This window comes from Homarus americanus, unplaced genomic scaffold (assembly GCF_018991925.1).
Source record: "Homarus americanus isolate GMGI-L3 unplaced genomic scaffold, GMGI_Hamer_2.0 scaffold19318, whole genome shotgun sequence".
NCBI classification, from domain to species: Eukaryota; Metazoa; Arthropoda; class Malacostraca; order Decapoda; family Nephropidae; genus Homarus; species Homarus americanus.
In genome coordinates this window covers 3,239,505-3,264,248 of record NW_024732238.1, presented here as the reverse complement: position 1 = coordinate 3,264,248, position 24,744 = coordinate 3,239,505, and the positions used below count along the sequence as shown (strand labels likewise).

General features: G+C 42.8%; 1 protein-coding gene and 1 long non-coding RNA gene across 3 annotated transcripts in view; one reads left to right on the top strand and one right to left on the bottom strand.

Moving 5' to 3' along the window:
* LOC121868319 overlaps positions 1 to 24,266 on the bottom strand; it is a 25,722-nt gene extending 1,456 nt beyond the window's left edge. The window contains exons 1-2 of the long non-coding RNA XR_006089372.1: positions 23,880 to 24,266; positions 19,329 to 19,393 (exon numbers count right to left, since the gene is read on the bottom strand). This is a non-coding gene — a long non-coding RNA (uncharacterized LOC121868319). The remainder of the gene's footprint in view (positions 1 to 19,328; positions 19,394 to 23,879) is intronic.
* LOC121868318 (gamma-aminobutyric acid receptor subunit alpha-2-like) overlaps positions 23,129 to 24,744 on the top strand; it is a 33,749-nt gene continuing 32,133 nt past the window's right edge. The window contains exon 1 of one of the 2 annotated variants that reach the window (XM_042368795.1): positions 23,129 to 23,650. In XM_042368795.1, coding sequence (XP_042224729.1) covers positions 23,607 to 23,650 — 44 coding nt within the window. In that variant the 5' untranslated portion in view covers positions 23,129 to 23,606. The remainder of the gene's footprint in view (positions 23,651 to 24,744) is intronic. The other variant, XM_042368796.1, reaches the window with a different exon arrangement.

Here is a 24,744-nt window from a genome sequence, read left to right as displayed (position 1 = left end):
AATGTTTTAAATTTTATAGATGTTCAAACAGAAGAGAGAAAAGAAGTTGTATTACTGCTTCCATTTATTGTGCAGAAACTGTTTAATTTTGCGTATAATAGTAGGAGTAACCAGAGAACAGATTATCTCTAACTGTTACTCAACTCAGGTGACTTAATAACTTTATACTAAATTAGCCACGTGATACTTGGAGTACACTTGACTAACTGTAAACTGTAGGACTGTCCTATAGTCACCTTAGACTGGTCTCTAGACTGGGTCCTCTAAGCTACGTTTTTGCCAAATCATGTAACAATATCTTCTTTTGTAAACAGTATAACACGGTAGTTTTGGAAGTAACACAATACATCTACTCCCGCTCAACTGTGTATCTTGGCACTGTTACTTGTTACACAACAACTACTTGGTAGTTGTCATATATAACAACCTTTCTGGGTTGTCACCACTTGTAAAAAACTACTCTAGAAACATACTACATTCTGCATTTACGCTCAAAATATAGACCCAAAGTTTATTGGGTCTTCAGTGACTTAATCCACAGGCTTCTTTGTGTATTTATTATAAAAAGGTTTTGGTGTACACATCTCAAAAAGCGATCATTTCACTGCAGCTGTGAGCAAGAAATATAGATTTTGAGGTATCTTAAAGCTGCCTTCAAAACACGTCCACTACAGAGTGGGAGTGATCTTGAGTAAGGACTGGGAGAACAGAATACCCAGAGGTCCGACGCCCTCCCCTCGAGAGAAAGATTTAAAACACATCAATCATGGCTCTAGCCAATAAGCCTCCTCTCATCAGGGTTATCAAACCACGTTTCAAATAGGTAATAGGGAGCCAGATACTCTATCCCTTAGCTCAGCACTAAGTGACATGTCTTCCCCGTGACACACACTTTTTAGTCACGAGCCTGAACATGAACCTCATAGCCAGTGGAGCCAGTGGTAAGTGATAGCTATGGGCTACATTAATGCAACAACCTACATTTAAACAAAACACAGTTTATAAGATAGTGGCTAATACTAAAGTTAAGGGTTGATCTGTGTACCGTTTTATGTTAAAAGTCTTCAATTTCATATTTACTAGTTAGAAATCATAAAGTATTTTATAATGCAATAAGGCTTTTTCTAAGATGTGTAAGTTATTTAGATTATAAGTTGCTCTATTGCATCTTTAAGTTTATGTATACTGTACAGTATATGTAAATACATAGTTTTAGAAAAAAAATATTGACCTTATGTTAAAAAATGTAATACACCCTTTTCTCACTATTATATATAGTACTCTTATTTTTTTATGGTAAGTGGAGCCTCCAATCCTGTGATATAGCTTAGGGCTTCAGTGTCTTATCACAGCCCTCCATCCAGCAATAATTGTAGGGTTATATAGTTACCACAGTACAGCACAATACACGGTTTAGTGGTTAAGTTTTGTGTAATACTGTACAGTACTGTACATATTTCTTACTTTAATGTTAAGCAAGTCAGACTTGAGTCAAAGTACAGTGCCTCTTCCACCCACCAAGGCTCCAGCAACCATAGGAAAGTAAGGTCCTGGAGGTTCAGTTGTTAGCTGATGCTTTTAAAGGGTAACACAAATGAAGACAATTTTTTAAAAGGTACTGGAGACAGTGAAGTGTACAGATGAGGTGTGTGTGTGTGTGTGTGTGTGTGTAAGATAGGTGTAACAGGAGGAGAAAAGAGATGTTCCAATAAATAAGCAAAGAAGAGGTACTGCATGAACTAACCTTCTGGAAAACATGTAACAACAATACAAGGAACATAATTGATGTGGCATGCTATATGTTTTACCTTGATAAGAGATGAGTTTATCTTGTAAATACTGCAGGAGTTATTAGAAGAAGCGGTGAACTTTTGACAAGCCTCTAATGCATCTTTTGTTGGTCGGTCCACTCCAGTCTACTTCCCCGACCCTCGCCTCTCCTCTGTCATGTAATAAAAAAAGGAAGAAGTGGGAAATACTGTACAGGCATCCCTTAAGGTACAGAAGCTTGAGCATGGAAATTCATGGCCAGTGAACGGAAAAAATATGGAATAATCTTGATACAGAAAACTTCCATTATTACTGGGACACTGTACAGTACAGTACCTACCAAAGCTGGTTTGATCAGATCCCTTTGAAGAATTCCACCCTAGACCAGCTGTTATCTTTATTCAACCAATTAATGCTTATTTGTGGGGATGAGGTTGTAATAGTTAGCATTTGGGTGGTTAATCAATAGGTGAAATAAATCAGGATGGAAATTCAATGGTAATCCTACTATTACAAGGTGCAGTAAACTTGTTTAGTGGGGGGGCTTTCAGTCTTATACTGTATTTTCCTTTTAATTTATATACATGTTAAAAGTTTTATAAGTGAAGTTTAAAATTTAAAGACAAAAATATTTTGTAATAACAAAAGTTAGTCAAGCAGATCTGTAATGTGCAGTTAGCAGTCCAGAATTTTGGGTGTATGTTTTAGGCTGCAGTCCCATACTGTTCCTGGGGAAATGCCATTGAAATACATAGAATGATTTAACATGACGTCTAACACCACCTACACCTGAAGTGAAGTGAAAGAATTAACATTAAACTTTGAGATGATCATCATGATTCATATCATTCTTGATGCAGCAATCTTTTTTTTTAAGAAAAATAACTGTATGAGTATTATAGCTAATTAATATGAAACACTTTCAAATATTATTGGTATGTGGAGGAGACAGTTACCACCAGAAGTGCATCTTTATGGCGGATCTGAACCAAAATTCCTGGAGATACTATTTGCATGATACTGAAAACGGAAAAATGGAAGCAAGAAATATAATTTACAGAACATGGCATGAATCCTGACCTAACCTTATCTAACATCTCAACTAGAAGTAATAATAATTTCTTTTAGCAGAATACCTAAAGAAGAAGTTGGAGAATTTTAAAAGTGGTGCATTAGGAGATTGCCAAGTAGTGCCACACTGGAGAGAAAATAAAATAAAGAAGTACTGTACCAAGATTAGCAAGAACTTCAAGAGAAATAATTGAAAATGTACAGAAAAAGAAAAATTAGATACTTCATTGCATAATTAGGGATGAGGGAATAATAACAAATACCAATGTGTAAATTTGAGGATAGAGGGCCTAAGGGACAGGGAAGGCAAGAGACTACGAATGAAATAAATTAATAACTGCCCCAGAGAGATACGTAACCTAAGAGAATTGGTAAAAACAGCAGTAGAATGTTTAGAGTGGGAGGAGTCCTCCACTTAAACGGGGTTCTGGGCTGTAGTCGCAACTCCACAGATATGAGGAGATTACTTGCATGCACTAATCCCTGAAATTCTGTCACAACTGCAAGGAAAAATTTAGGAATTAAAAAACATGTAAGCAATTGCCTGCTAATTACATCTTACTATGGAAGGAAAAGTAATTAGCATTGCAAAAGTAATTAAAATATTCTAAAAATCATTTGAACATTTTCTAAAAGCCATTTGAACAAGTTATAATCAAGATATCAAATTTTGGTTAACAGATCCTTAAGCAGCACATTCAGGAGTACCTACTCACAACTGCAGTTGAAAATGTATAATTACAAACACAAAGTATTTGCGGTGATTAGAGAGGTATTTGCTCCCATACTGACACCATGTGACAGTCCTGCAACTACTGTATTACCTAAAGTTACCATAAATGTGTGTGGATATGTGCTTTCAATTGACCGATTAAATTACAATTTAAGACACCATGACACTTTAAGAAAGATGCTTTTACTGGAACCAGATATCAAAGTAAGTACTTTCTGCTTAATATGGCAAGAAGTTTGTGGAACACAGCCTCCCCAGCTAGGAAGTTAGGTAAGGTTTGGTAGGTTTCTTTGGTTGGTTAGGTCAGGTTCTATTAGGTTCTAGTAAATGTAGCCTCTTTTAAAATACTTAATACTGTATAATAATAAAGGTGGTAATGCTGTTCTCAGAAATTACCCAATTATTTTCACCTTCATAATTTCCTAACACAGGCTGACAATACATCACTTTTTTTTACCTTTATCATCTCCGCCACTGATCGGCTCGTTAGCCGCTTAGGTGGTCGGTCACGTCTCTGTTACGCACTGTTGAAAAGTACTGGGCATGCACCGGCTCCTGAATATATCTGAACCTGCTCCAGTGCTGGTCAAGTCTGGTCTTGAAAGAGCTCACACTCGGTGCCGTCACAACATTCTTTGGCAGGTTGTTCCAAGAGTTCCCAACTTTCACTCTGAAAAGGTTTGCCTTTACAGCTGTGACCCCTTGTGGGATGAGCGTCCGCCAGCTCCAGGTATGGACACTCGACTGAGTAGTGCCCTTTGAGATATTTATACACCTCAATTAGGTCCTCCTTTGCCCGTCTGTAGTATAAGCTAGGCCATTGCAGGTGCTCTCTGGGTAGCTGAGGTGCCAGTCTGGTGGCCCTCCTTTTTACATTTTCAATCAAATGACAGTCTGTAGCATATATCGGGGACCAGACGGGGTGACAGTACTCCAGGCGGGGAAGCACCTCACTCTTGAAGATCATTATGAGGGATGGACCAATTAGATATCTGAACGACCATCTTATAAGACTTGATAATTTAGTTGCTTCCTTCACCTTCTTCTTACAATGGCCCGAGAACTTCCGTTCATTGTCAACATACACACCCAGGTCCTTTTCGTATTCAGTCACAATTAATCCAGTTTATTCATCCTGTTGGGACATATGATATGGCTCTTTACCATTGGTACGTCCCAGGTGCATCCTTTTGCACTTCGTGACATTGAATCTTAGCAGCCATTTTCTCGACAATTCTTGAAGCTCACAGAGAAACCTGGCAAAGTCCACCACCACCAGAAATTTTCTTTTCACCTACTCGTGCCATTTAACTTCATGGGCTTTGTAAAAAACTTTGGGCTGTGAAAGGCAGCTGCAACAGCTGTATTTCCACGAAAAAAAAAAGAGCTTCACGAATGTCTGCTGTGTTGACTCCCGATTTCTATCCTCCCTCTAAGAGAAAAGTATATTTCGGTCGAAAAATTACTAAGGCGTAAGGCTTACATTTCTGGCGGTTTTGGCCCAAAATTAGATTATATTGAAAATCTTGGTATAAGTACTCCTGAGCATGCTGATTCCGAATCTATGGTTCATGATTCGATTTTGGGTAATTAGTGGTCGTAATGACGCTTGGAAGATTTTAATGACATATTTCAATGCTAATTACTCGCCAACTATGGGTTTCCGAGGTGCGATTTTGGTGTTATTGTGTAAATACTTAACTTAGACTTATGGAGAAACAAACAGATGCAGGAACAGATACATTACTGCAGGTAGTGGGCCCAGTGCAGGTACGTGCCAGCACTCAGCAGTGTGTAAGAGAGACGTAACAGACCGCCCAGAGTACAATGGAGAAGAAGATAAAGTAAAGTGAATTGTGTATTTTATGGTGAACTGTGACTGTGGTCCTCGTCAGGCACGGTGACATGTGGTGACAACTGTTGCTGCTGTGTACTACGGCTTCCACTGACCTACCAAACTCATTTAGCTCTTCCAACCAATCCAAAAGAGTTAGGATTTTCTGCCTGTTTGCCTGTCTGGGGCCTATTAAAGAAGGAAATCTTAGGATTGGGTTCTATTTAGCAGGGCCGTTTAACTTGGGCCTTTTAGCATTGGAGCCTATTAAGAATGGGGTATATTAGGATTGGAACCCAATTTAACGTAGAAGTAAAAAACTGAGAGTATACGACTTCCCTCCGGGGCGGGGGAAGGGGGGGGGGGCGGGGGAGGGGCAGGGGCTTGGCGGGGGCGGGGCAAGGCGCGTCTTGAGCTACCACCGCCCAGCCGTTCTTGAGAGTGAAGTTGACTTATGAGATGCTACTGACAAAAATCCGACTGTCAGTCTGCCCCGTTCTCTACCATGGTTTTATTTTCTTTCACCTTGAAGTTGTGTGTGTGAGGAGGTGCAGGGTGTCGTGGTGATAGTGGTGGGGGTGGAGGAGGAATTTTGGATCCATATCTTTCCAAACTCAAAGTCTTTTTTAATATTCTATAACTGAAATAAGTATATCATATCACGGTTATAACACAGCACGTTGCAAATGATGTATTGTACAAATTTAATGTACACCGATGTTCAGATAAAGTGGCCACAATTCTTACTCCCCGCCACCCCCCGGCTGATCAAGGTTTGAATTGACCCTTCAGATGACTTTGAACTCAGTGATTCAAGTCATATACTGTAGTACTCAAGTGGTTAAATCATCGTACTTAGAAATCTTTGTATTCAAGGTGTTTAAATGAGGTCAATTGTGGTTCTGTGATATGAAATTCGTACATTTATCATTTATGAGGACGTATAGTCGTATTTTTTGTTGTTGCAAGATTCCATTACAGGTGAAAATGGGTAAGTCGCAGGTGAAGGTACTGTAGGTGAGATACACTCATGAGAACGTCTGAAGATTAAAATGTTTACCAGCTGGGATATTTACGAGCAATATATTGAGGCGCTACAAAGGATACGATTCGTCGAAAACAAAAGAACGTCGGAAATCTATGACGGTGGAAGAGATATAAATTTACCCGACAATTTAAGAGTGTCGGATTGTGTAAAGATTTTATTTTGTGATATTTCGTGTCTGGAATTTCAGTTTCAATGTAATATATTTTTAACTTTATTAGGCTAGAAGTTCGTGTTTCAATTACTGGGAAATTACATTTACTGGCGACTTTTAGTACCTGTGAAATTACTGTCAAATTAGAAACGAGAGATTACAATTGTGAAACTAATCTCAAACATAATCGCGTTTTCCCAGGAAGTCATTTAAAAGGGAAACATGTTTATATTTTATAGTCCATAAGATATTCTAATGAGGAAAATATATTAGTGTGACCATAAAGGCATAAAGCACTTCAGGCATTCATTTAGAGTAAGTGAATATCTATTAGAATAAATTGTTTGTTGCATGAATGGTATATTTTGATAAAAACTTTAACTAATTATATGTCACGTGGCTTATTTAAGCAATATATGCGATTGTTTTAATGTGAGATACAGCAGTATGTACAGGTACAGATACAAGTATACAGGTAAGGTCCAGTAAAATAAGTCAATTAGTAACCTGTTGATATTCTTGCATGAGCTTGATATTGGTTAAATTAGGTTAAGTTAAGGTTAAGATTAAAGTTAAGTTTAGGTTAATGTTAAGGTTAAACTGAGCTTATGTGAATTTGTGTGATAATGTTGCTGACTAAAATGAACATCTGCCGTTGTTTATGAATTAATAAAATTAATTTTAAATTTTGAAGTTTTCCAAACACGTCTGGCGTCAATCACACTGGTGGCCATGGAGGCGGCCCGGACAGTGCCCCATAAGACCGTGTGTTGCCACCAGCGCCCAGGTCAAGACGTCTGGAAGCCAATTTAAAATATACTTCACCAATGATATTCCTTTTTTACTCGCACATGAAATAACTGTAATATTAAAATATGTAATAAAATTAAACGAATGTGCTATGTAATGTATTAGTTGAGAATTATTAATGCATATTCTTGATGACATCCAAAAACGAGTTATGTGTTTGACGTCAGGACAAAATATGCTCTTCCCTTCATCTTATGGTTAAAGAGGGTGGATGAATATGATTTTGTATTATACAATACAAATTATACACTTTAATGTTGAACTTCATTTACTGGTTAATGTGTTTTCTTGTTTTTAATAGCAATTTTGTTAAGTTATCCATCTAAACATTTTCATTTTCTTAGATATCAACTCGATACCGTTTTCTGTAGACTTATTTTACCATAAACTATATATATATATATATATATATATATATATATATATATATATATATATATATATATATATATATATATATATATATATATATATATATATATATATATATATATATATATATATATATATATATATATATATATATATATATATATATATATATATATATATATATATATATATCATGGTGAAACGCAGTTGTACCTGTCACCACCGTATTTTCGTGGAGAAGTAACTTTGCTCTGTATTGAGAATTGTCTCCAAGCCAAATATTTCGTTTAAATGATAAATGTTATTCTTCCCTCTCAAAAATGGTGTGTCCTGTATTTTGAATAGAAAATTTGGCAACAATAGTAAGGGGAGGAAAGGGTTTGCTTATGAGCTGTGCATAGTGTCGTGCGTTATACCGATAATGTATAATAAACTGAAGACGATTGATTGCTTTTTTTCCATTGTGTTTGTGTGTGTCTGTCTGTAGTGACAAACATATCCACGCAGTACCAACTCTCCCAACATGTCCTATTATTCAGATTTCTTTCTTAAATCAGGGTTATCTACCAGACTTGTTAAGCCAACCAATTTTTATTCGGTTACGTCTCAAGTGAAGCAGATTGGCTGTGATAAGATTGACATGTTTTTTTTTTACAAGTATACTTCGTTATTTATATGAGATGTGGGTAAGAGAGTGGAGATAGGGAGACAGAGACTTTATGAAAGACGTCGCCTCAGTTACCAGGAACGTAAGGGTCATCGTAAACACACACACCACCGGGGCAGGGGACCGTGAGTGTCGCTACTGCTTCACTCTGTCAATCATCACAAACTCTGTTTACGAGTGTACCATTTTGAGTGTTGTGTCAGATACTTGTTGTTGAGTAAGTTGTCAGGAGTTGGTGAAATACGGGAGCCACAGGGTGCGGGCTGCGCAAGCTGCCAGTACAAGAGCAGGCGCCGAAAGAATTTAGCATTTGTCACCGCTTGACGTCCCAGCCCACACCACAGAAACGCGCTGTTTTGTGCTGTCAACGAGTATGATGCGGCCACATTGGTTAGAAGGAGTTGTTATGGTACATTACCACCCTAGTAACCGATCCGCGTCGTCTCAGTTGTCGTGGTCAGACGAAAGTGGACGAAGCGTAGCCGATAAGACAATAGCCCGCACTGGAGACCACTTACTGTACTCTAACCTTCCTCTTGTGGTGAATGAACAAGACTCCCTACCAGTTCACCTCACAAGGCCAGCAGGTTCTCCTTGAGTGTTGGGACACCTGGAAACGATTATAGATGAGAGCGTTGCCTGTGTGTTGCTCCAGATGGTCAAAACAGCACCTCCCTGTCCTCAGATTATCTCCAATTCACCCTCAAAAGGCTCCTACTTGACACAAGGAGGAGCTGGGCACTGCGTAACCCTTGAAGAAAACACTACTGTCACACTCTTTCCATTATTTTAAAAACAAACTGTTATAGTGTCGACTACTGTACTTGTATATGTTAGCGTTGGTATAAGTTACAGTGTTGGGTATAAGTTACAGTACCGGGCATACGTGCGCGAGTATAAACGACATAAACATTAGTGAACAAATAAAGTTAAAACTAAAACTAAAGACCAGAAACAGGGCCACAAACTGTGGTAGTGAGGAAAACTCAGCGCACCAGTCGGCATGTGGGTCAGTTAGTCGGTAAGTGTATCAGTTAGTCAGTTACTCACTCAGGAGAGGCGTTCATGGAGCTGGGTAACGCATCTACAAACACAGGACCTGGGGGAGGGTGCGAGAAGGCATCAAGTAGGGTGATGTGAATGACTGTGTGTGGATTTGTAATGTTGAGTACGTCTTACCGGCACCTTATTATGAATTCTCTGTTTCTCTCTCTGTTTCTTATTCGTTTTCTTTTATTAGGTCATCTATCGGTCTTGTTCTTTGGTTTCTTCTCTCTCTATCCCCCCCCCCCTCTCTCTCTCTCTCTCTCTCTCGGTATAGCTGTGATTCTCTCTCCAACTCTCACCCTTTACCCATCCCATTCCAATTCCCTCTTCACTCATCTCTCTCTCTCTCTCTTTCTCTTTACACCATCTCCCTCTCCCCTCATGCCTAAAACAACACAGCTATTTCACAGACGGGAGATTGTCCAGTTGTGTCTCAATAACAGTGTTTGTGCCCCCTCTCCTTTCCTCCCTCTCTACCTCCTTCCATCCCCCCTCCCTCCCTCTCCTCCCAATAATCCTCCCTCCTACGACGCCTGGTCCACCCCAAACTGTGTGTGTATGTGAGTATTTTTTTTCTTCACATGACACTAACTAAATTCAACGAAATACTTTATTTTTCAGATTACTTTAACTAACCTCACTCACTTAGCCAATAATAAAAAATATATTAACACTCATATAAACACCGGAGGAAATAGATTGTGGATACTAAACATTATAAAATCTATTATAATCGAATAGAATTGGTGATATCAGCTTCCTTGTTAGTGCTCCCGTTCTTAGTTCTTCCTCATCATCGCCTTCTTCGTCTCTCCTATACAAGTCCCCCCCCCCCCCCATCCTCCAGGTGGTTCCTCGTAGACTGGACCAAACAAAAGCCAAGGCAGAAAAGGTTATTGATTTCGAATATGTAGTGTTTACAGACAACTTCTTATTATCGACACAGCTCCCGATAACATACAACTCCAGATAACAGAAAGCTCCCGATAACTGACAGCTCCCGATAATAGAGATACCTCCTATAACAGACAACTCCCGATAACAGACAGATAGCTCTGATAATAGATAGCTCTTGATAACAGAGAACTCCAGTTAACACACAGCTCTTGATAACAGAGATAAAGCTTCCTATAACAGACAGCTCCCGATAACAGACAAAACAGCTCCCGATAACAGACAGCTCCCGATAACAGACAAAACAGCTCCCGATAACAGACAGCTCCCGATAACAGACCTAAAATCTTTTAATCACAAACAACTCAGTATAATAAACAGACAACTCTAAATTGCTCACAGCCGCCCACAGATTGCTATATCCCAGCCCAGCAGGTCGTGGTGTGGATAATAAAAAGAGCAACGCATCGGTACATATCCCTTTACTATACGAACCCGGGTCTGTGTTCGAAGCAGCGTTGCCAGTAACACACATGGCAAGCGTCCTTCTATGTCTGTCTCTGTGTCGGTCTGTCTGTCTGTCTCTCTGTCTTTTGGCCGTGTGTTTGTGGTATACGGGACGAAGCCTTGGCCATGCTGTGTTTGTTGTTATGTAACCGGGTGCGGCAGAGTTGGAATACGTTAGTTCAATATAAATTCCTGTGGCCCCCATCTAGGCACGGGCCCCTTCACCATCACCGCCGTTCACTGCTTCAAATTGAAAACAAAAAACTTGGTTCATTTTTAACCCTCAATGATTTTTTTTTTAACAGAAGCTGCTTCACTTTCAAGACAAATTCTTTACTTATAAAACAAGCTGCTTCACTTAAAAAAGAAAATGGTGTTAGAAAAATTATATTCCCTTAAAACTAATGGACGGATTTAAGATATCGGCCACATTGGATTTATGCAAATTAATATACCATACCATTATCCTTTTATCCCCTTAATTAAGAAATCTCTCACCATTATCCCGCCTTTCCCTTAATTATAGGACCAGAGATGTAACATATGGTCTCCAATGAAGTGATAGATGGGGAAGCCATATTTGACTTATGCAAATTAAGGGTCGTCTGGCACCGGGATTAATTACCTTACCTTATGATTCTCAGTGAGGTAAACTCCAGACAGTGTTTCTACCAGATTTATAACCATCGTCACGACTCTCTCTAACCTAACCTAACCTAACCATCGTCACGACTCTCTCTAACCTAACCTAACCTAACCATCATCACGACTCTCTAACCTAACCTAACCATCGTCACGACTCTCTCTAACCTAACCTAACCTAACCATCGTCACGACTCTCTCTAACCTAACCTAATCAATGACTGTTCCTCTACACACACATACATACACACTATTAACGTCTCCTGTACACAAACACACCCAAAATAGCATCAAGGTGACCCTGAACGTCTGAGCTAACACCTTGAATGTTGTGTGTGTGTGTGTGTGTGTGTGTGTGTGTGTGTGTGTGTGGTGTGTGTGTGTGTGTGTGTGTGGTGTGTAAGGGACAGTACTACAGCATCAAGGGAAGGTAAGATGCTCCTGTCATCTGATTAAAGACACATTGCCAATAATAAAAAAAAATGTACTCATGCCCGGGTGCCTGTCATGTGATGGTGGTGCGTCCTGGTGTGATGGTGTCCTGGTGGTGATGGTGTGTCCTGGTGATGTGGGTGTCCCTGGTGGTGGGGTGCGTCCTGGTGGTGATCCTGGTGTCCTGGTGGTGGGGGTGGTGATGCAGGTCCTGGGTGATGGGGGTGTGTCCTGGTGGGGTGTGTCCTGGTGGTGGGGTGTGTGTCCTGATGGTGGGGGGTGTGTCCTGATGGTGGGGTGTGTCCTGGTGGTGGCGGTGTGTCCTGGTGGTGATGGTGTCCTGGTGGTGGGGGTGTGTCCTGGTGGTGGAGGGTGTGTGTCCTGTGTGGGGGTGTGTCCTGGTGGTGGGGGTGTGTCCTGGTGGTGGGGGTGTCCCAGTGGTGATGGTGTGTCAGTGGTGGAGGGTGTGTGTCCTGGTGGTGATGCGGGGTGTCCTGGTGGTGGAGGGTGTGTGTCCTGGTGGTGGCGGTGTGTCCTGGTGGTGATGGTGTGTCCTGGGGAGTGGGGGTGTGTCCTGGTGGTGGGGTGTGTCCTGGTGGTGGGGGGTGTGTGGGTGTGATGGTGGGGGGGGGGTGTCCTGGTGGTGGGGTGTGTCCTGATGGTGGGGTGTGTCCTGGTGGTGGGGGTGTGTCCTGGATGGTGTGTGTCCTGTGGTGGGGGTGTGTCCTGATGGTGGGGGGTGTGTCCTGGTGGTGGGGGGTGTCCTGGTGGTGGGGGTGTGTCCTGGTGGTGATGGTGTGTCCTGATGGTGGGGTGTGTCCTGGTGGTGGGGGGTGTCCAGGTGGGGTGTGTCCTGATGGTCCCAGGGGGGTGTGTCCTGGTGGTGTGGGGTGTGTCCTGATGGTGGGGGGTGTGTCCTGGTGGTGGGGTGGTGGTCCTGATGTGGTGGGGGTGTGTGGTGTGGGGGTGTGTCCTGGTGGTGGGGTGTCCTGGTGGTGGGGTGTGTCCTGGTGGTGGGGGAAAATCCTGATGGTGGGGTGTGTGTCCTGGTGGTGGGGTGTGTCCCTGATGTGGTGGTGGGGTGGTGGTGATGGTGGATGGTGTGTCCTGGTGGTGGGGTGTGTCCTGGTGGTGGGGGGTGTGTCCTGGTGGTGGGGGGTGCATGTGTGTGTCCGGTGGTGATGGTGTGTCCTGATGGTGGGGTGTGTCCTGGTGGTTGGTGGTGTGTCCTGGTGGTTATGGTGTGTCCTGGTGGTGGGGGTGTGTCCTGTGGTGGGGGTGTGTCCTGGTGGTAGGGGTGTGTGTCCTGGTGGCATGGTGTGTCCTGATGGTGGGTGGGGGTGGTGTGTGGTGGGGTGTGTCCTGGTGGTGGGGTGTGTCCTGGTGGTGGGGGGTGTGTCCTGGTGGTGGGGGGGTGTCCTGGTGGTAGTGTCCCTGGTGGTGGGGGTGTGTCCTGGTGGTGGGGGGTGTGTCCTGATGGTGGGTGTGTCCTGGTGGTGGGGTGTGTCCTGATGGTGGGGTGTGTCCAGGGTGGGGTGTGTCCTGATGTGTGTGGGGGGTGTGTCCTGGTGGTGGGGGTGTCCTGGTGGTGGGGGGTGTCCTGGATGGTGGGGGTGTGTCCTGGTGGTTATAGGTCCTGGTGTGTCCTGTGGGGTGTGTCCTGGGTGGGGGTGTGTGTCCTGGTGGTGGGGGTGTGTCCTGATGGTGGGGGGGGTGTCCTGGTGGGGGTGTGGGTCCTGGTGGGTGTGTGTCCTGGTGGTGGGGTGTGTCCTGGTGGTGGGGGTGTGTCCTGGATGGTGGGGGGTGTGTCCTGGTGGTGGGGTGTGTCCTGATGGTGGGGTGTGTCCTGGTGGTTGGTGTGTGTCCTGATGGTGGGGTGTGTCCTGGTGGTTATGGTGTGTCCTGTGGTGACAGTGTCCTGGTGGTGGGTGTGTCCTGGTGGTGGGGGGGGGTGGTGGGGTGTGTCCTGGTGGTTATGGTGTGTCCTGGGATTAACTAATCATACGTCTAGAATAACACAAACAATCCAATCAATCGCCTTGGAAACCCTTATAGTTAGCGAGTAGAAGTAAACATTGAAAAAAAGTGTCATTAAAATCTCCCAAGTGTCATTACAACCACTAATTACCCCGCAATCGAATCGTGGACCATAGTCTCGGAAGCAGCATACTTGGGAGTACCTTTACTGAGTCTCTTAAGCTTGAACTCTAATGGGATCAATTAATGAAAAGAAATATAAATTAATAATGTAATGAAATAAAATGAACATCATATTTATGTAGTATTAATATATAAAGTTATGCAACCAAATGAGGCGTTTATATTCTAATTATACTGTATATATATATATTTTTTTTTAACAATATAAAGTGAGACGGACTGACACACTACTGTAGCGTCAGTTGTTTCAATATAAATAATAAAAACAACGGTTGGAAAAGGCTTAGGATTTATGCATTAAAATGAAAAAACTAACGCCGAGAATTTCTTAGAATAGTGATAATCTTCCCGGGAATTGAGTTGTTAATTTCACCCCGGGATCCTGTTGATGAGCTGAGATGAACGGGAGACAATATCCTTCCCACAGCTGAAGTTCCTCTGATAATGAAGGTTGTGGCGCGGCGGTGCAGTATCTTCCACGTTCAAGGAGACGCACGCCGGTGTAAACTGTGTCATATCTTTGCTGAACGAGGACACGAGCTGCAGTCAGTAAACTATCCAGTTATACCCCGACAGTCTGAAATTTTTTTTACTAGTCAACCCAAGGTGTGTCTGTCACGCGGACCTGACCTCACATACAACACACAAGCTGAAGGAAAACGGGTCTAGATAGATACCTATTGGGTGTTTTGCAAGTTGGTGGTAGGCACGTTATATGACTACTGTAATATATTAACAACACATAACCTTCATCGTGGAGATAGATTCGAACCAGGAATTTCTAATGCATTCTGTCCAGTCATCAACCAATGCGCCAACTGCATCCACACAATCAAGCGGGAGAATATGTCAGTCACGCGCATGGAGCTGAGTGGGTCAAGGCTGTCAGTGTCTCGTGTGTTGTGCTGATAAACTTTGTAGATTAATAATTTAATTAATCTTAGAATTGTAGGTAGGTAGGTGTGTGTGTGTGTGTGTGTGTGTGTGTATTCCCTGTTACTTCTCATCCTTAACGTTTCTCTTTCAGTTTCTACACCTTTTTCATCCCAGAAAAGGTGTAAGAATGAGAATGTTTTGTGATTAGATCATTTCATGCAATTTTCACCAACATTGAGCATTTATGGTAACAACACACACACACACACACACACACACACACACACACACACACACACACACACACACACACACACACACACACACACACACACACACACACTCTCTCTCTCTTCCTGCTGCGGTGTCATGTGGGTCTAGAACTCTTGGGATAATTTACTCAATGAGACATCATGAACGTGGGAGCAGTGTTGCCACATCCTCAGATTTTCTAAGAAGGAACCTTGATGTAAAGGTCTGCGTTCCGCTCTACGTGAATGCTTTCTAAAAAAAAATCTCCCTCCTTGTGCGAATTCTTTCTTTGACTTTGATTAGATGCTTCGTATATCAACAGATTATAATACTCTTTATTGTGAGTATTTGAAGGGTACATACATTACATTCACCAGGACTGCGCCGAGTGAGTGCTCTTTACCACCACCGTGAGGACGCTTGGTGACCATTCATTCACAGCAGTGTGCGAGGCTGTCAGGTGAGAGGGCGACCACCATTCACTGTTTTATACTCACTGACACTTTCACATCCTCTTACACCTCTCACATCCCTTTACACCTCTCACACACACACTCTCGGGATTTCACACAAACTCACGCTTTCACACCTTTACATGTTTACCCGTTCACACTTATCATATTCTCCCACACAGTCAGTCTCTCTCTCTCTCTCTCTCTCTCTCTCTCTCTCTCTCTCTCTCACACACAGAACTACTCTTTTCCATACAATTTGCAATAATGCTTCTGGCACCTGAGGAAAGGCTTCAGGTCAAATGAGCCACATTTCTATAAGGAACCCGAATTGACCAAAACTAACCTACAGCACGGGGACCCATTAGGACTTTGGCTGCTAAAGACTAAAGCCAATTAGTACTTGGGCTAATTCGGACTGAAATCGATTAGAACTGGGGCCACTTAAGACTGGAGCCATTACAATTGGTTGCCATTAGGACTGGTCGCCTTGTGAAACAACTGGAGCTCAGCGACTCACTCATTCACTTAGTCTATCAGCTTCTGGCGCCTGGTACCCCCCCCCTCCTCCTCCCTCTGTCCTGCTCCTCCCTATCCCCCCTCCTTCCGCCCTCTGCCTCCTCCTCTCCCTCTCCCAACCTCTTACCATTTGCTTCACTACTTACCACCCTCTCCATATGACCCTTCCCCCTACTTCTCTCCTCCTTTCCTCCCCTCTACTTCCGTTTTCCTCTCCCTCCTCCTTTTCCTTCACCACTTTCCTCATATTCACCCTCCCCTTCTTCCCCTTTTTTTCTCCTGCTTTCCCCCTCCCTCCTCGTACCTTCAACCATATTGTTACAATTTTCATGATCTTATACTCTCTCTCTCCCCCCCCCTCTCTCTCTCTCGTTACTTCTCCGTATTGTAACAACAAAATCTCTACCCTCTCTCTGTCTCTCCCCCTCTCTCTCTCTAGCAACCCTTCCCTCACAAATCTTCACCACACATTCGCTCGTCGTCAGCTCAACAAGTCAATACTTAAGAGTAGTACAACTCGGTCAAAACACAACACGACATCACAAATAGGAAACTCACTACCCGCCATTTTAGGGTGAAAACAAAACAAAAGAAAACAAAAGCCTTCTAACAATAGCAGGGTAACAAAATACGTTGCTGTATACAGGTGGAGTGTATAAATGCACACACAAACACCTGACTTTCCGTTTTTTTACAAGTCTTCTAAAGAGAGGGGAGAGCGGAGAGGTTTGTTGACATTGCAGTATTGGCGGTGGATAGTAACTCTCACCTCAGCCGCTAGGGTGACCTGCGGCGCTACAGGGCATCACAGTTTCCTCTTGCGACTTATGAATCTGACACTAACTAGCAGAGAGTGTCAACAAAAGAGTCGTATTCATAGGTAGAGTTTATCGTTTATCTTTATTTCAGCAAACGTTTCAAAGTGCAAGACACGAAATTGCATGAGAGAGAGAGAGAGAGAGAGAGAGAGGACCACATTTAACCTAAGTGGACTGGAATGAGGAAGAATTGAAGAAATGGAATGTCTTAAAAATGAAATTCGTATTTGTTTATGGATGTAAATAAAGGCTTAAAAGAGTAACTAATTTATTTTTGGTCAGAAATGGAGTTTGTGTTAATATTGGGTAGGACTTATATACACCTGAAAGGCATTAAGATTCACGCAGATAGTACTGTTAACATCACAACCTAACCTAACCTAACCTAACTTAACCCAGTCCTGATGTTATTTTTCGTGGGAGGTGGGGGGGGGGGGGAACTAGGGGAAAGGTAGGAGGTTTAAGGGAGGGATGAAGAAAGGTTATGGCGTAAACACAGTCGTTTAAGAGAGAAAGTGGTCTCAAGTGTCAGCTGTAAGGGCAAGAGAGACGCTGTTTGTAAAAAAATAAAAATAAGAAAAAAAACTTACCAGGAAAACTTGTACCTAAATTATCAGTCACTTAAGTTGTCAGTCATTCACTTAAGTTCTCTGACGTCAAGGAACCGCCAGATGGTGAGGGAAATACGTTTAGTGACGTCATTGATGATGCAAGACCATTAAGTAAGATAATGGAATGTCATTTGTGGTGCATCTGGTGTAGTAACGTTTAATGTGGCGTCTTATTCACTTTAAAGAGTATTATCGATCTTAATGATAATACGTACGTACGTACATACATACATACATACATACATACATACATACATACGTACGTACGTACGTACATACATACATACATACATACATTACATACATACATACATACATACATACATACATACATACATACATACATACATATACCTCTACATCACACTGCTTAGTGAGCTTTCTGGATTTCCTGCACAAAAACCTGCAGAAACGTAAGACATCACTGGCCGTTGCCCTTGTTGACTTCAGGAAGGCCTTTGACCTTGTTGTTCACTGCACTGTTATCAACAAGGCCATTGCACTAGGGCTGCCCACCAACCTGGTCTCATGGCTCACTCATTTCTTGAGTGGACGTCGTCAGGCAGTGAGGTATCAGGGCTCGGTCTCCACATTCCAACACCTCATCTGCGGTGTTCCCCAGGGGACCAAGATGGAACCACTGTGCTTCCTCATCCTGATCAACGACGCTCTATCGGACACTCCTCACAGGTGGAAGTACGTGGATGACTGCACTGTGGGGGTTTCAGTGGGCAACACCGCACCAGACTACTAATCGCTACAAGGCACCCTGGACAGGCTACAGCATGGACTACGGAGAACAAGGTCACCATCAACCACACCAAAACCGTAGTCATGCACATCAATACCGCCACCACTCCAGTGCAAGCTCCAGCAGTCACAGTGGGTGCCCATCCTCTCCAGCTGGTGCAGTCTGCCTCCTGGGTGAAACTATAGACAACAAACTGGAGTGGAAGGCCCATGTAAATAACACAGTCAAGGCAGCCTCGTACTGTCTCTACATGCTACGATGACTTAGGTCACTTGGAACACCCACGCCAGAGCTGAGGGCTATCTACAATGCCTTTATTCTCCCCAAACTAATGTATGCGTCACCAGCCTGGTCGTCTTCTCTCAACTCCACCCAACAACGTCGGCTAGAGAAGGCACAGAAAAGGGCCTGCAGAATCATGCTCGGCGCAGAATACTCCGGCTACATCAACGCTCTCTCCACCCTGGAAATGCCATCCCTCAGTGACCTCCATCACCAAGCACTGGAAAGGTTTGGCAGCCAACTAATGCACCACCCTCGTCATCGCCACCTCCTGCCACCTGCAGCCCCCACCCACCTCACGCAGTCCGCCACTACAACAAAATTCAGCCCATAAGAGCCCGCACCGACAGATATAAGAATAGCACCATCCCATCTATTGTTAAAATAATAAACAACTCCTCATTTATGTACTGTACAACCCTGTAAATGTATTCAACGCATATTATATCATTATGTCTAAATCAAATGTAAGTCTGTATATTTTCAGACACCTGCTGCAACTCTATTAATAAACGGTTTATTATTATTATTATTATTATTATTATTATTATTATTATTATTATTATTATTATTATTATTATTATATACATACATAACATACATACATACATACATACATACATACTTACATACATACATAGACTCGTAGATGAAGGTCCAGACTCCTCGGTAATCTCATGAAGCTCATCAGCCTCTGGAAACAGAAGACATAAGAAGTCATTACAGAGACACAGATTAACTCATCCGTAAAGTTAAAACGACACAGAGAGGATGACGAGAGAGAGAGAGAGAGAGAGAGAGAGCATAATACATAAAATAGCAAGATTAAAAACATGAAAATAACAATAAAAAAATAAAATTCGCTGAAGCAACAATTTATTTGACTGAACAATAAACCACCACCAACACCAACAACAAAAAAGACGTTTTAACATATGTGCTAAATATTAAGCATGAGCTCTGCCACGATGCACCTCAACTTGCAAAATATTTTAACCTCTTTATATACCACCGTTGACTCGTCACAGGTCAGTAAACTGCTGGTAGCCTCCAACAACTACAGCGTGGGATCAGATGCTTTTAAATCCCACTACATAAAGAAAGGAATCGCTTCAAACAGTCTTGAACTCCACACTATGATAGAGAACTAAAAAAGCTAAATAAACAAGACCCCCAAAAAGGTATGTTCATCTGTACTACTTTTTTCAAATCGCTCTGAGATTTTCTTTTGCAGTTTTTACTCTTTTATTTATCCTTCCCCTCATGAATATATATTAAGTAAAACACAATGATACGTGAAATTCACAAACAACCCAGCTATCTCCTGAAGGATTCAATCTAAGGGCTTGAGTGTATATTCTCTCTATCTCTCTCTCTCTCTCTCTAGTCTCTCTGTGTCTCGATCTATCTCTCTATTTACATATATATTGCTCTTAAACATTTATTGAAGCTGTCAAGGACTGGAGAGCCTGAAGGTAGCACCGGCCAGCACCTCAGTACAGCAACACAGACGACACACCTGTATACCTGTGTTCTGATGCACTGCTGGGGAGGTCAACGAGCTCCCCTCCCCCCCCCCATATGTGACTCAAGAAGGTCCTCGACATGTGAGTCAAGGAGGTCCCCGACATGTGAGTCAAGAAGGTCTCTGATATGTGAGTCACTAATTTTAGGAAGTTCGTGTGGCAGTGATTACGTCTTGAAACACAACTCGTAAACACTAACAGGAGGCGGATGTAAGAGGACAATGTCTCCATGTAAAAGTCTAGGAACAGTGACCGGCAGTTAGTCTTTGATTAATGAATGGTCTGTGTGGTAATGGATCACCTGAACTTAATTAACCTGAGTAAGTAAGTTTTCTCTCCTGACAGACACTATTTATTCTCCTCCTTCACCCCCGCACACCAGTCACCCCTCTCCTCCACTCATACACCTCTCCTCACCTCATCCCAACATATCCCTCACTCTCCTCTACTCTCACACCCTCACCCCTCACCCCAATACACCTCTCATAACACACCATAGAACTACACGCCTCCCCCGCATACCCCACGTCCTCACACACCCAACATCACCCACATCTCTCCCTACGCCCGCACACACAACATCACCCTACGCCCATCCACATCTCACCACGCCCTCCCACACACAACATCACCTACGCCCACCCACATCTCCCCACGCCCCCACACCCACATGAGCCACCAGAGTCATGGTGTGACCTTTACAGCATTAAGGCGGTGGAGTGACATCAATGAAGGGTAAGTGAGGCTGCCCAGTATTCCTCCCATCTCTCTCTTTCTCTCTCTCTCGAACACACACACCTTATTATCTCTCTCTTTTTATCTCTCTCTCACACACATACCTTACTCTCTCTCTCTCTCTTAAAACGCCAACTCACTCCTTCTCTTTCACTCTCTTAGAACACCATCTCTCTCTCTCTCTCTCAGAACGCTATCTTTCTCTTTCTCTCTCTCTCAGAACGCTAGCTTTCTATCTCTCTTAGTATAGACGTGGACTAGAGAGTATTTTCCTTGACATATTGAATGGTTCACTATAAAGAACTCTGGCGTGTACAGTTGTCATAAGAGATGAATGGGTCTAGGTGTGGCAGGGACGAGACCGGATTAATAGCTAACAGAGTAGGTGCTGGTAGTGACTCTTAAGGTACACCAGATCAATAGTAAACAAACTAGGTGCTAATAGTGATCCTTAAGGTATACCAGATCAATAGTAAACATAGGTGCTAGTTTAAATCCTTGAGGTCCACCAGATCAATAGTAAACAGAGTAGGTGCTAGTATAAATCCTTGAGGTACACCAGATCAATAGTAAATAGTAAATAGGAACGAGAATTATCCTTAAGACACAGCCATATCACTTCGATAGTCAAAACAAACCAACACTTCCACTGTGGCCAACACGACAGGTGACAGTAGACGAGGAGGAGGAAAGTAAGGCCACGATAATACTTGTTTGGGAGGAATAGATTCGTCGGTGGAGCCTTTGGTAAAGTTAAAATACGTGCCTCTCTCCCTCTCCTTTTTCTTCTCCTTCTCCTTCTTTTACTCCCTTCTTCTCCCCATCTTCTCCTCCTTCTTCTCTCTTTCTCTATTTATCTGCATCTATATATCTATTTTAAGCGGCACTTCTTATTTAAATACTCACTGTAGTCAAAAGTGAAATGCATTGTTTTTCTTGTAAACTTTCCTCACTGGTACTGCTTATATATTTTGTATCAATCCAATGGTGTCTTTAGATAAAGTTATAAGCAATATTATTTTCTATGTGAGATACTAAGGTAAGGTGGAACCATAAATGTTCTGCTTATGAGGGGTAGGGTGAGGAGTCAGTGAAGCTCCACCCTCCTGCACGCGGGAAGACCTCCTCTGCTATAAATCTTGATAACAACTAATAAGTGTGAGGAGAACGACGCCGAACCAGGTGTGATTTACTGACTCGGGTTACCCTTCACTGCCACACTTAGTTAAACTCAAACAATATAAATTTTTCTTCCATATGTAGTCTAAAAGAGCAGTCCTCACTGACGACCCATTATCGTTTGCGTCACTGCTATAACCAACACTAATACACCAAACGGATAATACAAGACTTGATACGAAATAGAAACATGGATGCGATTACTACTTGGGAAAATATTCGCTTATCAGTTTCTGAGACAAAATCTGCAAGATGCAATGTGTGTGATGAAGTTTCACAGTGTCAGGTTACTCGTTGACGATGTAGATGGCGCTGGAACTGGGCTATTGCTTAGGTATTTATGTATCAAACGTCAAAAAACGTAAGCTGTGTTCAATAGAATATCGACCATGAACGATACTACCCGAAAAACCACCCACAATAGTCTGAGTAGATTATAAATATACATACATACATACATGCGAGTAAATCACTGTAGGTGAGTGTGATCCAGGTATATGCTGATAACCACAAGGAAAAAAGAAAACACGAAGTTCCCAAGCGCTTTCGTGTAATTCACATCTTCAGGGGTGAGTACAGACTAAGGAGAAATACATAACAAGGCTTATATATATACAGTAGAGGAGGGTGAGATCAAGTCCACAATGGTCCAGTCGCTAGGTAGTGACTCTACTAATCTTCAAAATCACCGCAGCAGTCGGTAGTCTGACAGCCTCACAACACCTGAGCAACGACACCCCACATCCGGCTGCCCTATGACCACTTAACTGTACCGTGAGTGGTATGTATAGGACACCACCGTGAACAAGGGCATACTAATCAAGGGTAACCCGCATCTATCGCCTGCCAAAGACCTCCGGGATTGGTATGATTCGGTTACATTTGTCACAGCGTTCAGGGGGATTGTCTGACATCACTTGTGTGTCTTGTATCGTAGACGAGTGACATCAGGATCAAGGGTTTATCGTTCCAGCTGGACTGTGTGAGCCAGGGTGTGTTGTGTTGGTGGGTGGTGAGGCCTCGCCCTGCCCGACGCCGCTAGCAGCACCCACTCCTCTTCCCGACAGTCGCCCCCAGACGCCTGCCTAGAACACAGGGTCACCCTCACCTTCACGGAGAATTTTCAACGTGTTTGCATAATACGTTTTCCCGGTATACTGGATCCCAGTTTCAAGTGAAGGGCTTTGTGATATTCTGCTGCTTTACGCTGATAAAACAGTTTAGTAAATCAGAAGCCAAAATAACTTGGAACAATAGTTAGTGAGCGGGTCTCTGTGGTAACTGGTGTCTTGATATTCCTTCTTGTAGTAACATATTAGTTCCAGAAAACTTCGAAACGATAACTGTGAGACAAGTGTGAACTCCTGCAGAACATCACAATAGTACCACCGAAGTCTTGGAGGTCTCATTAACCTGGGCGGGTCGCTGTGAGGGACTCCCACGTCAGGTGTTGAGAGCTGAGCCGTCATGACCCGGCCCTTCCTGGCTCTCCTCACGCTGCTGCTAACATGGTGAGTTTTAGTACAATAATTTAACAGCTTTGAGTTGGAATATAAACGTCGGATTGACTTGATACTTTTAGCGGATTTGAATAATCTCACAATTGGAATAAAAGGGACTGAGTTTGCTGGAATGGCCATGAAATTTGCTGAAATCGGTTTATTTTGCAATCAAAACTACGGAATGGATAAACAATGACATATATTTACCAGAACGGACGTGTTAACAGCATAAACTGACCTGGAATATGAAACTCGTGCTGTCCTTTTACCGCCGCGGAAGCACAGCAAGTTTATTTCGTAATTTTCAATCGTCTTATTCGCTCTATTCAAGTATACAATAAAGTAGTCATAACCTTACTTAAGTGCCGCGACATTATCTCCTGCACGAGAAGGAAGAATCACTTGAGTCAACATTCAGGTTTCATCATCACTACGTTATATTTAGACGTCGTTCTTGTGGGTCAGTTTAGCCCTTTGAAAAAAAATGTTGACCGCAGTGCTGGGCGGAGTGAGTCCTCCCCACAGTTCTCAATGGGATAATTCACCATAACTTCATCTCACAATGGACCACTCACCACTGAATGTAAACAAGACATTGAAGATGTAAAGGAGAGAGAGAGAGAGAGAGAGATCACATAAACACGACCAAACAATTATAAGAGGAGCTCATAGCCTATGTCCGTCCTTGATCAGTATCAAGTATAAATACAAAGATAACCATACCGGTACTACGTTTCAGACACTGGACTTTATATACACGGGGCCGAGGGGCTGTCATGGCGATTATACATCAGATATAAACACAAATTGTTTTTATTATCAAATTATCCATCTGAAAACGTGACCTGTTTGATCACGTGACCTCCCTGATCACGTGACCTCCCTGATCACGAGACCGCATCAGTTAAAGTAAACTGATATCATCACCACCTAACAAGCCAAGCTAATTAACAGTCCGCATCTATCATTCAGTTAACTTCTACGACTCAATTTCTCGAGTGTGCTGCAGTTGATTCAGGAACCCGCTGTGTCACCCGCTGTGTGCATTAAACGTGGTATTGTCGCCTCCGGTCCTGCATAAGTGGCGAGTCAGTGGCTCTCCG